General features: G+C 44.9%; 2 protein-coding genes across 5 annotated transcripts in view; one reads left to right on the top strand and one right to left on the bottom strand.

Annotated features, from left to right (window-relative positions):
* The window catches only part of fip1l1a (FIP1 like 1a (S. cerevisiae)), a 30971-nt gene extending 30907 nt beyond the window's left edge, over positions 1-64 (top strand). The window contains exon 17 of the mRNA XM_058379489.1: positions 1-64. This exon is cut by the window's left edge and continues 85 nt beyond it. The gene's annotated coding sequence lies outside the window, so the exon portion shown is untranslated.
* Positions 65-1675: 1611 nt separating this feature from the next.
* The window catches only part of lnx1 (ligand of numb-protein X 1), a 43481-nt gene continuing 30156 nt past the window's right edge, over positions 1676-15000 (bottom strand). For 2 of the 4 annotated variants that reach the window (XM_058379485.1, XM_058379486.1), the window contains exons 3-10: positions 13801-13956; positions 11020-11228; positions 10283-10711; positions 9004-9138; positions 8147-8324; positions 5521-5767; positions 3481-3639; positions 1679-2841 (exon numbers count right to left, since the gene is read on the bottom strand). In XM_058379485.1, the coding sequence (XP_058235468.1) occupies positions 2706-2841; positions 3481-3639; positions 5521-5767; positions 8147-8324; positions 9004-9138; positions 10283-10711; positions 11020-11228; positions 13801-13956 (1649 nt within the window). In that variant the 3' untranslated portion in view covers positions 1679-2705. Of the gene's footprint in view, positions 2842-3480; positions 3640-5520; positions 5768-8146; positions 8325-9003; positions 9139-10282; positions 10712-11019; positions 11229-13800; positions 13957-15000 lie in introns of all 4 variants that reach the window. The other 2 variants (XM_058379483.1, XM_058379484.1) reach the window with 2 other exon arrangements.

Below are 15000 nucleotides of genomic sequence, written 5' to 3'. Positions count from 1 at the left end.
ATGAGCTGAACTCAAAGATCTCAAATATTGTTGACAAATCTGTCTAAATCTGTGTTAGTGAGCACTTCTCCTTTGCCGAGGTAATCCATCCACCTCACAGGTATGGCATATCAAGATGCTGATTAGACAGCATGATTATTGCACAGGTGTGCCTTACGCTGGCCGCAATAAAAGGCCACTCTAAAATGTCCAGTTTTATCACACAGCATAATGCCACAGATGTGGCAGGTTTTGAGGGAGCGTGCAATTGGCATGATGACTGCAGGAACGTCCACCAGAGCTGTTGCCCGTGAATTGAATGTTCATTTCTCTACCATAAGCCGTCTCCAAAGGCGTTTCAGAGAATTTAGCAGTATATCCAACCGGCCTCACAACCGCAGACCATGTGTAACCACACCAGCCCAGGACCTCCACATCCGGCATCTTCACCTCCAAGATCGTCTGAGACCAGCCACCCGGACAGCTGCTGCAACAGTCGGTTTGCATAACCAAAGAATTTCTGCACAAACTGTCAGAAACCGTCTCAGGGAAGCTCATCTGCATGCTTGTCGTCCTCATCGGGGTCTCGACCTGATTGCGGTTTGTCGTCGTAACCGACTTGAGTGGGCAAATGCTCACATTCGATGGCGTCTGGCACTTTGGAGAGGTGTTCTCTTAACGGATGAATCCCGGTTTTCACTGTACAGGGCAGATGGCAGACAGCGTGTATGGCGTCATGTGGGTGAGCAGTTTGCTGATGTCAACGTTGTGGATCGAGTGGCCCATGGTGGCGGTGGGGTTATGGTATGGGCAGGCGTGTGTTATGGACAACGAACACAGGTGCATTTTATCGATGGCATTTTGAATGCACAGAGATACCGTGACGAGATCCTGAGGCCCATTGTTGTGCCATTCCTCCACGACCATCACCTCATGTTGCAGCATGATGATGCACGGCCCCATGTTGCAAGGATCTGTACACAATTCCTGGAAGCTGAAAACATCCCAGTTCTCGCATGGCCAGCATACTCACCGGACATGTCACCCATTCAGCATGTTTGGGATGCTCTGGATCTGCGTATATGACAGCGTGTATCCAATATCCAGCAACTTCACACAGCCATTGAAGAGGAGTGGACCAACATTCCACAGGCCACAAGCAATAACCTGATCAACTCTATGCGAAGGAGATGTGTTGCACTGCGTGAGGCAAATGGTGGTCACACCAGATACTGACTAGTTTTTGTAGTATTATAGGATGATTTATAATATAAACCATTTGGTAAAGCATTGGTGTGAGTGAGAACATTTTACCAAACAATATTAACATTCACGGACCAAACTCCTGCTCTCTCTCTCTCACACACACACACACTCTTACTCCTGACTGTGACACAGGTTTCCTTATAGAATAATTGTATTTATTCGATTTAAAGAAAAGTATCATCAGATACAGAATGCCGCACAAGCCATAGCATGAGACACGAGAGAACATGGCTGTCCACAATGACCTTCTGACATGAAAGCTTGTCTCCATGGGTATGTGTGCGCCATCTTTTCTGACTCGTGTCTCTGAAAAACACAAAATCAGCAAGCAGCAAGGCCGCCAAGCTCTCATTTACTAGAAGCACGCATGTGCACAGTTTATATATATATATATATATATATATATATATATATATATATAAATAAAGCTTTTCAAAAGAGCATTATGAGCATATATTATTTTTTATGATCAATTTCATTCTTTTATGTATTTATTTATTTATTTTTTTATTATTTTTAATAATACTCATCAAATATATAACAGCAACAGCAATCTGAAACATACCGAACATACCAACACAGACAAAATAAACCCTACTTTCTCCACTGGATGGAGAAAATGCATTACTCTCAGAGCAAACAAAGCGAAGCCGATATCAGAAAAAGGCCATAGGAACAGAGAGAAATAAACAAACAAGTGAAAGAAAACGGTCGCTTGAATTGCACCCCCCTCCATGACCCCTTCCACCAAAAAAAAAACAACAAAAAACACACACACACATTAACAGGAAAGAAATGTGCGTCCACTGAAAAGCGTGTTCTAAACTAACGGCGCTGGCAACCCGGAACTCGAACCTCAGTGTATCCCAGAAGTCCTTTCTCTTCCACCACAAATCAGCTACACACTTATGAAATATATTTGCACATTGCCCACAGAGTAGTATTTTATATACACTTTTATCACAACGTGTGATCATGGTTCTTCTAGGTGCTTTCTATTTTTCCTCATCAGCTCCTCGGGTACGGGGCGTCAGAGACAGCGGGTGCAGGAGTCGACTTCCTGTGCCTTAATGGTGATATCAGGGAAGCTGGGGGCGATCGAGTGCACAGGCAGCCAAGTGAAATTATGGCAATAGGACAAATCACATGGACTCTTGGGTGTTCAACCTGAACCACCTTACACACTGGATGATCTCGTACCAATGGCCAACACCTCGTCCTCATGTGAAGAGAGTCTATCATACCGTACGCCGCCAAACTTCAGCACCTGAGGTCCATGTCAGTCCCTCATTCCTGGACGAGGCCAAAGCACCTTGCCCCACGTTCTACGGCGCCGGTCCATTTCATACGACTTGCCTATGTCCAAAAGCCCGTTCATTGTGGGCGGGGACTGTGTGACGCTCCAACCTCCAACCTAGGGTCATTGTAATAATAAGCCCCTCCCTCCGTGTAACATAGGTCTATAGCAGGCTGCCAGGCCAGGAGACGATGGTGAGAGTGATACGGCCTCTCAGTTCCTTCAGCAGGCGCACTAAAGCAGTGTGAGTCATTCCCCATGTGCTCTTCCCATTCACCTCCAGCAGGATGTCCCCACACCTAGAGCCAGAGACAGAGAGAGAGGTGATTAACTCTTACCTTCCCATAGACTCATAGAATCCAGCCATTCTTTTTTAATATCATTGGATCAGTGGTCCAATTAAACAATAATCAGAGGAATTTGAACCCTGAATCCAATCAGATGTAAAGGGATGCTCTTTAAAGGTGGAACAGAAAAATGTTCCCCTGTTGTCTAGAGGTCATGAGGTCGGGTCGTCATGAAGCCACAGTAAAATGGACAGTGCGTCCAGGGTGAGAGGAACAGCACACAATCATCCTAGTGTCCTTGTGAGTTTCATGTATGTGAAGGAGGTATGCTAGTGCTTTATGAGTGTTAGTCCACCACGTGATCTGGAGCTTTGTGTGTCTTTGAGGAAGAGAGGAGAGTTAGCAAGTGAGTGGCTGAGAATGACCAACACCTTGGACAGAAGATTTGGTGGGGGGTGGTGGTGGTGCTAACATAACTCGTGTTACAAATGTTGGTTTCACAATTATATATTTAAAACACTGGGATGTTTTTGGGGATTAAATTGAAAAGAAAATCCTAGGTCACTGATCATGCCATCATGAGTCTCATGAACCATTTACAAGCACTGGAATAATTCTTAACATAAACAGTATATGGTTTGTTTTGCGTACCGTATCCTGCCGTCGTTGTACGCCGGCGTTCCCTCCACGATGGAGCGGATGAAGAAGGACTGATTGCAGTTGAGCTCCTCTTGACCTCCTACGATACTGAAGCCCAAGCTTCCCGATGTGCTCCTGCGCAACACGATGTCCTTACAGCTGTACAGGTGTCTGCGGGAGACAAACACTTCATCTTATTACACCAAATCACACCGTCTGGTCAAATCACACCGTCTGGTCAAATCACACCAGTACAATCACAATGCCCCTGCTGCTAAAAACCCGAACCACAGTAACAGTAACCATAACAATGAAGCTGATACACAGCTGTCCTTACACACAAACACACACACACACACACACACACACACACACACACACTCCAAGGTTTATTTACTTTATAAATGATTGTAATAGTGTCGCTTAATCCAAATTTTCTTTTCTACTAAAAGTTTCTCCTCAAATCTTAAATACCTTCATTATAAATAATTCCAATAAAAAAAACGAGACTATTCAAATCAGTCCACCTTTAAGACTTCTTTACAGAGACAGGTCCTCTTGACAGTCTGAGGGGGACGCTATAGAGACCTCCCCCAGTGTTTTTCTCACACTTTCGCAATTAATTTGGTTTTAGACATCACAAACCGAAACTGTTTTCGTCCGAGCAAATTATTATTCGTGACAGTTTCCTCCTCCCTACAGACGGAGTAAAGCTGATGGAGGACAGATAAGAGGAGGAGAGAAGAGAGGAGTGGAAAGCTGGAATGTAATCTTTTGTGTCTGTGTGTGTGTGTGTGAGAACAAGGTCAAATCGAAAACATCCAGTAAAAGAAAAATGAATACAGTCCAAACAAAACTGTAGTCCGAGTCGCAGAAATGATTCCATATTGAAATGAAGCGGTCACATTACTGCCTTCTGACCGGTCAGAAGCGAGCGTTTTTTTTAAACAGTGATGAAACTGGACAGTTGTAATCTGTTAGAGGAAAATAATCAGCGGATCCTCGGGGATGGTGTGATGGAGGTTCACTCTTTAACAGCACACCTGAAATGGTTTATTTCCCTAAGTTGTTGTGATTTTTAACCGTTTATAGTTACATTCACGTGGTTCATGTGATTGTTCCCTGGTCCCTGACTCACTTGATTCTATTGGATCCTCATGCATGTGTTCATCCTACATCACAAACATGTACAGAGAACAGTCCTATCCACTCACTGTATTATAAATTATGATTATTATTAGATATTGTTATGCTATTATGCGCTGTAAGGCTCCTCACCTGTCTCTTCTGTGTCCTAAACCATTCCCCTTCCACTCAGGATACATGTATTCACCTCCTCTACAGCGAGGGTCAGCTTCAGTACTGTCCTGCACTTCCTGCTCCACATGACCGCTTTAAACATTTCTAATGACCTTAATGTTGTGGAATGACCCTGAAACCTGTTACTGCCTGTTATTACTGATATTATAGCAGCACATATTATATATACACACTATCTCTCTCTCTCTCTCTCTCTCTCTCAAAATGTCTTACTCTCTCTCTCTCTCTCTCTCTCTCTCTCTAACTCACTCACTCACTCACACTCTCTCACTCTGTCTCTCTCTCCAAGTTAAAGAGACATCATTAAACAATTCAACACAATAATAAATCACAGCTTGTCATCTTTTAAAGAAATCAGCAAGTATAAACTCCTTTCCCTCGAAGACGCTCCAGTGGAAAGAAACTTCCTGACTGTTACACGACGCTGACACTGGAGACTCCTTCCGTGAATGTTGAATAAACATCTCCTAACAGTCATCCTTACCATATCACTGATTATTAATGAACATCGTTTAATAAACTCTATTTATTATTACGACCGTCTTAGATCATCTTCTGCCATAATACATCCCTGTGCATGAGCTGCTATTGTGAGTGATTATAGTAGGAACGCTGGTGATTTGGATTACTGCTGGTAATGGACACTGCACACACACACACACACACACACACACACACACACACACACACTACTACTACTATCTACTGCTGTGCTATCCTGTCTCACTTTACCTGGGCAATTGGAGCCAGGATACCCAGATGGGGGAGTAATCCTCGCAGGGCGGGGGCATTTTGACGTCTCCAGGCGAGGACGGCGAGGACACAGCAGGGGGCATGCAGTCCACAGAGCTCATGTCAGGAGGTCTCATCTCCAGCACACGCAGCACCACGGGGGACGAGGTGTTCTTCAGGTTAGCCACCGCCTCGCCTCGAGTCACACCGGTCAGTTCCACACCGTTCACATTCAACAGGATATCACCTAGGGAACAAAGCGACAGACCACTTAACACACCGCTCAAGGACATCCTTCACTAGAGGAGTGGTGTCTTCAATATCTGTCAGTCCGTGTCACATGTAAGAGACAGACCAGCAGAGGGGACGTTTATACCGGAAAGAAGCAGGACGCAGATCTGCCATATGGCATCAGATGAAAGGGTCATTCAGTTAAAGTACAAACACAAACACAAACACACACACACACCTTTTTTCATTCAAGCCTAGATGAAATTTACACCCTTTCCAGGCTTCAAACACACACCTGTTTGCTTTTATGATCACATATTCATGGTTTGTATTCTTCATAATGAGACACAGAGAGGTGTGTGTGTGTGTGTGTGTGCGCACACATTATTCTGAAGCAGTGCATAAATCTGCAGATCTGATGATCCTAATGCATATGCATAGCAGGTGTGGCTTTGTTGCAAAGCTTATGTGTGAGTGTGTGTGTGTGTGTGTGTGTGTGTGTGTGTGATTATCAGCGGGTCACCTTGGTGACAGGTGGGTGGTTTTGTTAGAACACAGACACTCTCATTGAACAGTCAGTCCACTGATCTGGTCTCACAGCGTTTAGAATCCCGAGTCAGCATTTTACACGTTCACTCAAAGGCAAGAAGTCATACTAAGAAGAAGTGATTTAGTTTTCTTTTCTTTTTTAAATTTGTTATTATTAGTGACAGTGGGCGTGGCCAATTTCTAAGACACACACACACACACACACACACATATATATGTGTGTCTGTGTGATGCATATATAACTCAGATATATAAAATTCTGGCTTTAAAAGCCAGCTTTTAAACTCCTAGTACTTTCCCACCTAGTACGCCCCACCCCCTACACACAAACCCCGCCCCCGCCCAATTCACAACACACTCACCCTGAACATCCTTTTCAACCCTCTTAGCACTGTTCGTATTTATTCCTCTATACTCTAATGATTTATAACCTCACTATCCAACATCACCCAGGAGAGGTTTCCTTTTGGAGTCTGGATCTTCTCAAGCTTTCTCCTTCATGACGTCTCCTCTCGCCTGGCGCCTTCTGGCTCGCTCGTTAGGGAACTAAACCTACATCTGGATCTCTGTACAGCTGCTGTGTGATGTTGAAAACACTGTGCAAACTAGCAGTTTATGGTGCAGTAGATTTTAGGAGAGCCTCAGAAGATCGGGGGAGGTTGGAAGAAATGGTTTTTGAAAGATAACATCAGATCGTTTTAATAGTGTTATAGCAGATGGTGTATTACAGAACGGTTCAGTTAGTAATCTGTTCGTGGAATTCTTCATGTCCTGATGTTATTATCGCATAAAAGTGCGTGTGGAAGCGCTCAGGTGGACGTGATTATCATTATCATGGGTTATTGCTGTTTTCTCTATCTTGGTGTGTCTTTATTTCAAAATGGCACTGGGTATGTGATATTAGTAGATATTAGAGCTAGCCTGATTATGGTAGGCTTTCTGAAAAAATTGGTAGAAATACTGTTTTAGGAATTAGGACATTGGGAATAGTTCGGTCCCAGATTATTGTAGAAGTGCCTGTTTTTTCTCATATTACACCCAAACCTCACCGCTCCCTCCGTGCTCTCTCAGTACTTCCATCACCCTGGCTTCTGATGGGACTTTCCTTGTACAAAGCTTGTAGTTAAATAAAAACGTCACCCTGAGCGACCATCATATTCAACCGAATGAGATTTATTTTCTGTATAGGGAGAGCGATGCAGCAGCGCTTTAGTCCTGTAGTCTGTCCTCATCTATATACTCCGCTCATAGGGGTAAAGTTCTAATGGTTCAAATTTCATGCTAAATCCCGCCGTCTGTGTCTCGGAGATCAAAAAAAAAAAAAAAAACCTAGCCGAGTTACTAAACGAGTCTCTGCCTCACCTCAGGACAGTTGTGTCATGTAGCTGCACTGCATTCTGGGATTTTTGCCTCAAGTGATCGTTGTGTTGTTTACTTATACACTGGATTTCTCGTAAATATGACGAATATTTTTTGTCACATGTACATTACAGCACAATGAAATTCTCTTCTTCACATGTCCCGGACTAGGAGGTTAGGGACTAGGAAGCAACTTCCTGGAGAGGGTTAAGGGCCTCGCTCAAGGGTCCAGTAGTGGTAGCTACCAGTGCCGTTAAAGGATGATGACAAATGGTGAGAAAAGCAGCTCTTGCTGTTAGAGTAAACCTCTCACAGAACTGATGGAGACTAACAAACTGATGACGTCATTAAAGATGTTTATCTCGTGTCACGACATCACCGCAGGAGTTTTCCTTTCATTTGTCCATCTGTAATGTTTGTGTGCTTGTTGGTGTATATTATGTATCGAGTGTGCACCCTGTACGTGTAAATATAGACACACACACACCTTTGCAGATCGATCCTTCACGAGCCACCACGCCGTTGGGGTCGATGTTGGTGACGTAGACGGGCAGGTCCCAGCCGCGGCTGTTCATTCCTCCTGCTACGGTCATGCCCAGAGATTCGCTCGGCTCTTTAACCAGAGTCACCGTCTTCTCGTAACACCCCGTCTTTTGGCACGAATCCTAGCAAAGAAGGAAATCACAGCGTCATATAAGAGTCATGTGAGTGAGTGTTACTGCATGACACGAATATGACTAATCTATATAAAAGTATACACTTCTAAGACACCTTATGACTTATAACACCAAGTGTGTGTGTGTGTGTGTGTGTTAAAGCTAGTTATGAATGAGCTCACTGTCTCCCGGGGCCTGTGATATCAGTGACCGCTGCCAAAGCACAGCCCTGGAGCACAGCCAAAAGAAACAAACGCAGCAACTAAGTGCTAACTTAATAAAGACGTTTAATAAAAAGTCACTGATGTTTAGTCTGAAAGAGAGTCGAGTCTCGGCGGCGATTCAGATGGGGTTTGTCTGCAGCTGAAGCTGTGTGAAATAGAAGGAAGAATCGGGCAGAATGAGAGGTGTTAAAGAGAGGTGAGAGGAAGGCGAGAGCATGCACTGGGCAGAGTGAGAGAGAGAGAGAGAGAGAGAGAGAGAGAATAACACGAGAGTAATGCTGTGAATTTGAGTTTTATTAGGACGAAGGGAGACACGTTTCCTCAGATAACAACAGGTGCAACGTCCCAATTAGAGCAGAAAACCCGCTCTGCTGGAGCGTCTCCTGGCTTACAGACACGTCAGTCATGAAGCAGTGTGTGTGTGTGTGTGTGTGTGTGTGTGTGTGTGTGTGAAGATATCTCACCACCAGTGACTGCTCCACGTCCACAGCAGAGTAGGGTGGCGGTCCCTCCATGTTCCACGGCGCCTCCTGCAGTATATCCGGACCGGGAATGTGAGTCTGCCTCGACACGATGAAGTGCACTCGCTCCACGCTCGCCTACAAGACGGAACACACAACATTGACACCTGACTTGTTCAGCCTCACAAACAACTTTCCCTTCACTTTTAGACATCAGGAGAAAAAGCTTGAGGAAAGATTCATGGCGCTGTATAACTCAGTACAGTGTAGTGTAGCTGCATCCCAAAAATCACATACACTCTATTCTACTCCATCGTGTAGTGTAAATAGTGACACTGAACACTCCCAAGAAGCAGAAGAAGAAGAAGAATGAATGAATCATGAGCACTCTTTGCTAACGTAGTGGAAAAGGGGCGGAGCTACCAGACTACCAGACAGTCGATGACACCGTGATGGACAAGATGCCCCGTCTTTTAAATTAGCTCATGATGTGTGATTTATTTTTAATAGGAATCTTATAGATAATAAAGTGCACAGTGCGTAGTGTGTAGTGTGCAGTACGTCGTTTGGGACACAGCCTGTGTGTTGTGTCGGCATTTTGTTCTGTATACTGTAAAGTCTGATTAGATTAAACATCCTCGAATCGACTCTAGACGACTCTCCCCCCTACACTTCCTGTACTTTGACTCGGAAGATCTGGTAGATAGATAGAGAGATAGATAAGCCGAGGAAAAGCAGGACTTATGGGACATGTTCAATCAGTATAAAGAAATGAATGATTTTCTTGGCTGGGAGTCTGATATGAAGTGAGAAAAATCCAAATCCTTAAAGCTCCGAGTGTCTACTTTCATATGAGCTTCATATTAAGCACCACTGTGGAGTCTGACATGACAAAGACACTCAAGCAAACCAAAACAGGAGCAAATTCCCACTTTTTTCTCTAGGGAAAAAGAGTTGAAGATCCATTGCCACTTCAACCCCCTTAATGTCCAAATCTACCTACACCCATGTGTCACTGACATTTAAATGAGTCTGAATGAAAATGTTTGCCGTGACACACAAACACAACTTTCCATGTGTTGTAGCCTGTGTAATGATTCCTGACTCACACACCCACGTCTCCCTGGAGGAGCCGCAATCAGCCCCATATTTATCCATCGGTGAAAATCCCAAAGTAGTTTGGAGAACCATCAAGGAAAGAAAAGAAGAAGCCGTCTAATTGCAACCAAGCAAAGATTTCGTCTATACAGTGTGTGTGTGTGTGTGTGTGTGTCACACCCACCTGTATGAGCAGTGCAGCATGCTCAGGAGCACCGTATCGCAGGTCGTGTCCATTGATCGCAAGCACGCGGTCGTCGATACGCAGACGCCCGTCCTGTGCAGCCAGACCTCCTTCTAGCAGGTGGAAGATGAAGACGCCGTGCTCGTCGGGTCGCCGCACCAGCTTTATACCCAGCTGCTCATCGGGCGCTCCTTTCAGCAGCACCACGTGCAGACTGTCGTCCCTCACGCTGCCGCCGGAGCCCGGGTACAGGAGCTCGCCCGGCTGAGGCACGTGGTGATGGTGATGGTGGTGATGATGGTGATGGTGATGCGCGCGGTAACGATGCCGCTGTTCACGTAGCACGGTCAGCCTGAGCAGCATGCAGGGGCGCTTCAGCGCCGCCAGGGCGTAGCAGTGCGGGACGTTAGTGATGTCGATACCGTTCACCTGTAATAGAGAGGAAGCAGAGCTTAACAGAAAAATAGACGTGGACGCTGTAGGGCATTTTCTTTCGCTTTCGAATAAAGCTGTTGCAGAAGGTCAAACTGAGGAAATAGATGGAAACACTAACTGAGAGTTTTCTCTCCTGCCATATTGCTGACACCTTTGCCAAACAGATGGCGAGGCACATGACGGAATAAACATGTACACGTGCCAAGCTCATATTCACACCTACTGTACAATGATGTAATTTCAGACCTCCTACCCACCTCAACAGCTCTTTTACATTCTCACACACACACACACACACACACCTTGAGGATCATGTCTCCAGGCAGCAGTCTTCCATCACGGGCAATGACTCCTTCTCTGTAGATGTCCTGGATAAGGATGCGCACGAGAGGCGTCTCATTTCCTCCCACGATACTGATAGCCAGCGGTTCACAGGAGTCAGAGCGTGTGATCTTCACCGTGGTGACCTCGCCATCCGGGATGAGATGATGGAGCTGAGGCAGAGCAAAAACTGCAAGGAGGGATAGACAGATAATGAACAAGTATTCAAATGACACTTTCTAGAGAAGAATAATCTCCAGTGTCCGAACTGTGCGGTCTTTAATGACGCTCATTACACCGATAATGCTGAAGAAGAGCATTTTAACACAGTGTGCTGTTTGGAGGTTTATTATTGGGGTGACATTTTGGGCTGGAATTTTATTGTCCTCAAACCCTATGATACACTGATAAAGAAAAAAAACAAAGCATGTTTCTCTTCTGTTCTTCACTGCAAAAAAAGAAATAAATATCTAGAAAATAATCATATCTATCTATATCTATATGCTGCACTGTGTGTGTGTGTGTGTGTGTGTGAGAGAGAGAGAGGGAGAGCAAGACAGAGTGAGAGACAGTGTGTATGTGTGTGTGTGAGAGAGAGGGAGAGAGAGAGAGAGAGAGAGAGGGAGTGGCAGAGAGTTTAACACTGAAATGAACAGTTATAGATGGAAGGAGTTGGAGAGAGAGACAGAGAGAGAGAGAGACAGAGTGACAAAGTTAGAGAGAAAGAAAGAGAGAGAGAGACAGAGTGAGAGAGAGAGAGAGACAGTGAGAGAGAAAGAGAGAGAGAGAGAGAGAGAGAGAGAGAGAATGGCAGAGAGTTGAACACTGAAGTGAACAGTTATAGATGGAAGGAGCTTGGCACAGATGCAAAGTGAAACAAACTCCATCGCACATCCAGCCAAGCATCCTGTTTCATTTTAATGAGGAAATGAATCCAATTCTCGTTTGTCACCCAAGCTTTTAATTGAAACCAAGAACTCAATCACGTCTCTGTACGGCAGGGCGACTAATCCCACGACTTCATTACCTGCAGTTTCAACAGTTTTAAAGCTACAGCGGTTCAGCCCACGGCTGTGGAAAAAAACAAAACACCACGCGACGGAAGACAAACTGTTTCACATCTAATTCCAGTTCACTATAAGAGAGGTCAAGCCAATATTAGATAGACAGATACCCTATATGGCCAAAAGTTTTGGGACACCCCTCCAAATCATTGAATTCAGGTGTTGTTTTTCAGGGGTTGGGCTCGGCCCCTTAGTTCCAGTGAAAGGAACTCTTAATGCTTCAGCTTCATACCAAGACATTTTGGACAATTTCATGCTTTGTGGGAACAGTTTGGGGATGACCCCTTCCTGTTCCAACATGACTGCACACCAGTGACCAAAGCAAGGTCCATAAAGACATGGATGAGTGAGTTTGGTGTGGAGGAACTTCACAGAGTCCTGACCTCAACCCTATAGAGCACCCTTGGGATGAATTAGAGCAGAGACTATGAGCAAGACCTTCTCGTCCAACATCAGTGCCTGACCTCACAAATATTCTTCTAGTGGAATGGTCAAAAATTCCCATAAACACACTCCTAAACCTTGTGTAAAGCCTTCCTAGAAAAGTTGAAGCTGTTATAGCTGTAAAGGGAGGGACAACTCCATATTACATTTATAGTGTAGTTAGTAGGCTATAGGTCGTTGACCGGAAGATCAGGGGTTCAAGCTGCCACTGTTGGGCCCTTGAGTGAGGCCCTTAACCCACCCTGCTCCAGGGGTGCTGCATCATGGTTGACCCTGTGGTCTGACCCCAACCCTCAAGAACGGGATATGCGAAGAAAGTATAGAATTTCACTGTGCAGTAATGTATATGTGAGATAGATAGATAGATAGATAGATAGATAGATAGATAGATAGATAGATAGATAGATAGATAGATAGATAGATAGAAATAATAATTCTATATCCTTTTCTTTTTCTTATATTTTTCATGCTCTTTATTTTTCTTGTGTAAATGCCTTCCTCCTATCTCCATTCCTCTCCTTTCCTCCAGCTTGTTGTCTTTCCCCCTGCATTTTTTCTTTCATAGTCAGTTTTCTTTTCAGCATCAGAGAGGGTGAAGGCAAAACTCATTACTTCAGCCACCACCTGGGGCTTTACGTAACACACACACACACACACACACACACACACACACACACACACGCTTGTCTTGCTATACTTGTGAGGACCTTCCATAATAATTCATTCAGCTAATTAATGCTGTTCCTAAACCGGAATCTAACCGGAATCTTAATCTTGGTAAACAAAACTAATCATTTTATAGCTGTCTTCTTAAATTCAGACATACGGGAACAAGACAAATGTAGCCACGACAGACCTGACAGATCTTCCTATCTTTGTTGGTATAAAAGATATAAGACATCCTGCTCTCCTGACACATACAGAGCAAACAGTCAGGTCAAACTTTTCACACTTTGTCTTTTGCTTAATTAATCTGAAGATGATCCACCCACACACACACACACACACACACACACACACACAGTCGTCTTGCAACACATTTGTATCTCCTCCTCTGTCTCTTTCCTTTCCCTGCCTGCATCTTGTCTCCTTGACTCTCTCTGTCTCTCTCCGTGTTTCAGCCTTCTGTCAGCCCCATTTGCATTATTAAAGGAACATATGCTGTAGCTGTGCTCAGGTCCCTCGACCCAGGCTGTCACCCACTGACACACTCTGCACCCTGACACGTGCCCATGCACACGTACACACACTCACCCTCTTGTGGTACGTTGGCATTTCGGAGGTTGTCTCTTTCCTCTGTGTTGTCGTGGACCACCGCCGTGCCGCTCTTGGTCCTCCTGAGCACGCTGAAGGCCCTATTCAGACGCCGGAACGAGCGACTCCTCACGGACGAGCGGTCGAAGTTACGGACTGTAGGGATACACAACAAGAGATGAGAGTCAGAGTCTGAACCAGCACATGCCTGGACTTGTCTCTAGATCTCTTCTACAGCAGCCAATGAGCTGAGACTTGTGTTAGCCAATCATGATACTTCCCAGACGTTTGTGATCCACATCATCAAACCTGGTGTTTTTTGTGTTTCAGATCTGCTGTGTAGTGCTGATGTGTTTTACAGAAATGTGCCTAGTGCTCAAATCTCCCAACACACACACACACACACACACACACACTGATGTGTGCAGTTCAGACTGCTTTTAAAAGCACAGTGCCTGAGGCTGACACCTCATTCTACTGCACCACCATGTGCTTTCGCCTCCCCTTTAAAACACTAAAGTGCTCCTGCAGCACCATTTCCCATCCTCCCCTGCAGCCAGCTGCGTATTGCAAAGGGTGCGTCTTTGTCTCTGAGGTTTTTCTTTCTTAACCTTTACACTCGCTCTGTGTTTGATTCAGAGGTAACGAATGCTTTTAAATGCAAGATGATAATAATTGCTCACGAAGGATTGTACACAAGTGTCAGCTGATGGAAAAATAGCAGAGGCTTTTAAATCAAGCGTATTCACACTGGAAACTGGGACGATACATAAGAGCCACTGAACACGGGACGTTCACATAGAGAGCATTTAAAACCATCCCTGGTGTGTTTCCCTCCATGGTGTGCCGTGTGTTTATGAATGAGAGGACATGAGGATCTCACTCAGGCGTGGACCACGGAATGTTCCGATGTTATCTGAGTGAGTCTCGGTCACTTCCATGTGCGCTCGGGAGCAGCGTAGTGGGAACGCGGAGGGTGAGCGATTCGATCTGCATCCACCGAGTACAGGAAGTGACACAGATATTCGGTGTATTTTGGGCTGCGAGCAACGCTCTTGTGTAGATACGAGCGAAATCTCTGTGGAGAAAAAAGTAAATAAAAGCTACGAGTGAGATAAGAAAAGTTTTTATTTATATAATGATTTAAAAATGTCAGGCCCAGGTTTTTACCACTTGGGTGGTTTTTGTGATTTCTATCCA

The sequence above is a fragment of the Hemibagrus wyckioides genome, linkage group LG25 (genome assembly GCF_019097595.1).
Source record: "Hemibagrus wyckioides isolate EC202008001 linkage group LG25, SWU_Hwy_1.0, whole genome shotgun sequence".
In the NCBI taxonomy this organism is placed as follows: Eukaryota; Metazoa; Chordata; class Actinopteri; order Siluriformes; family Bagridae; genus Hemibagrus; species Hemibagrus wyckioides.
Note: the sequence above shows the minus strand (reverse complement) of the source record. Positions and strands in the feature narration are given on the sequence as shown.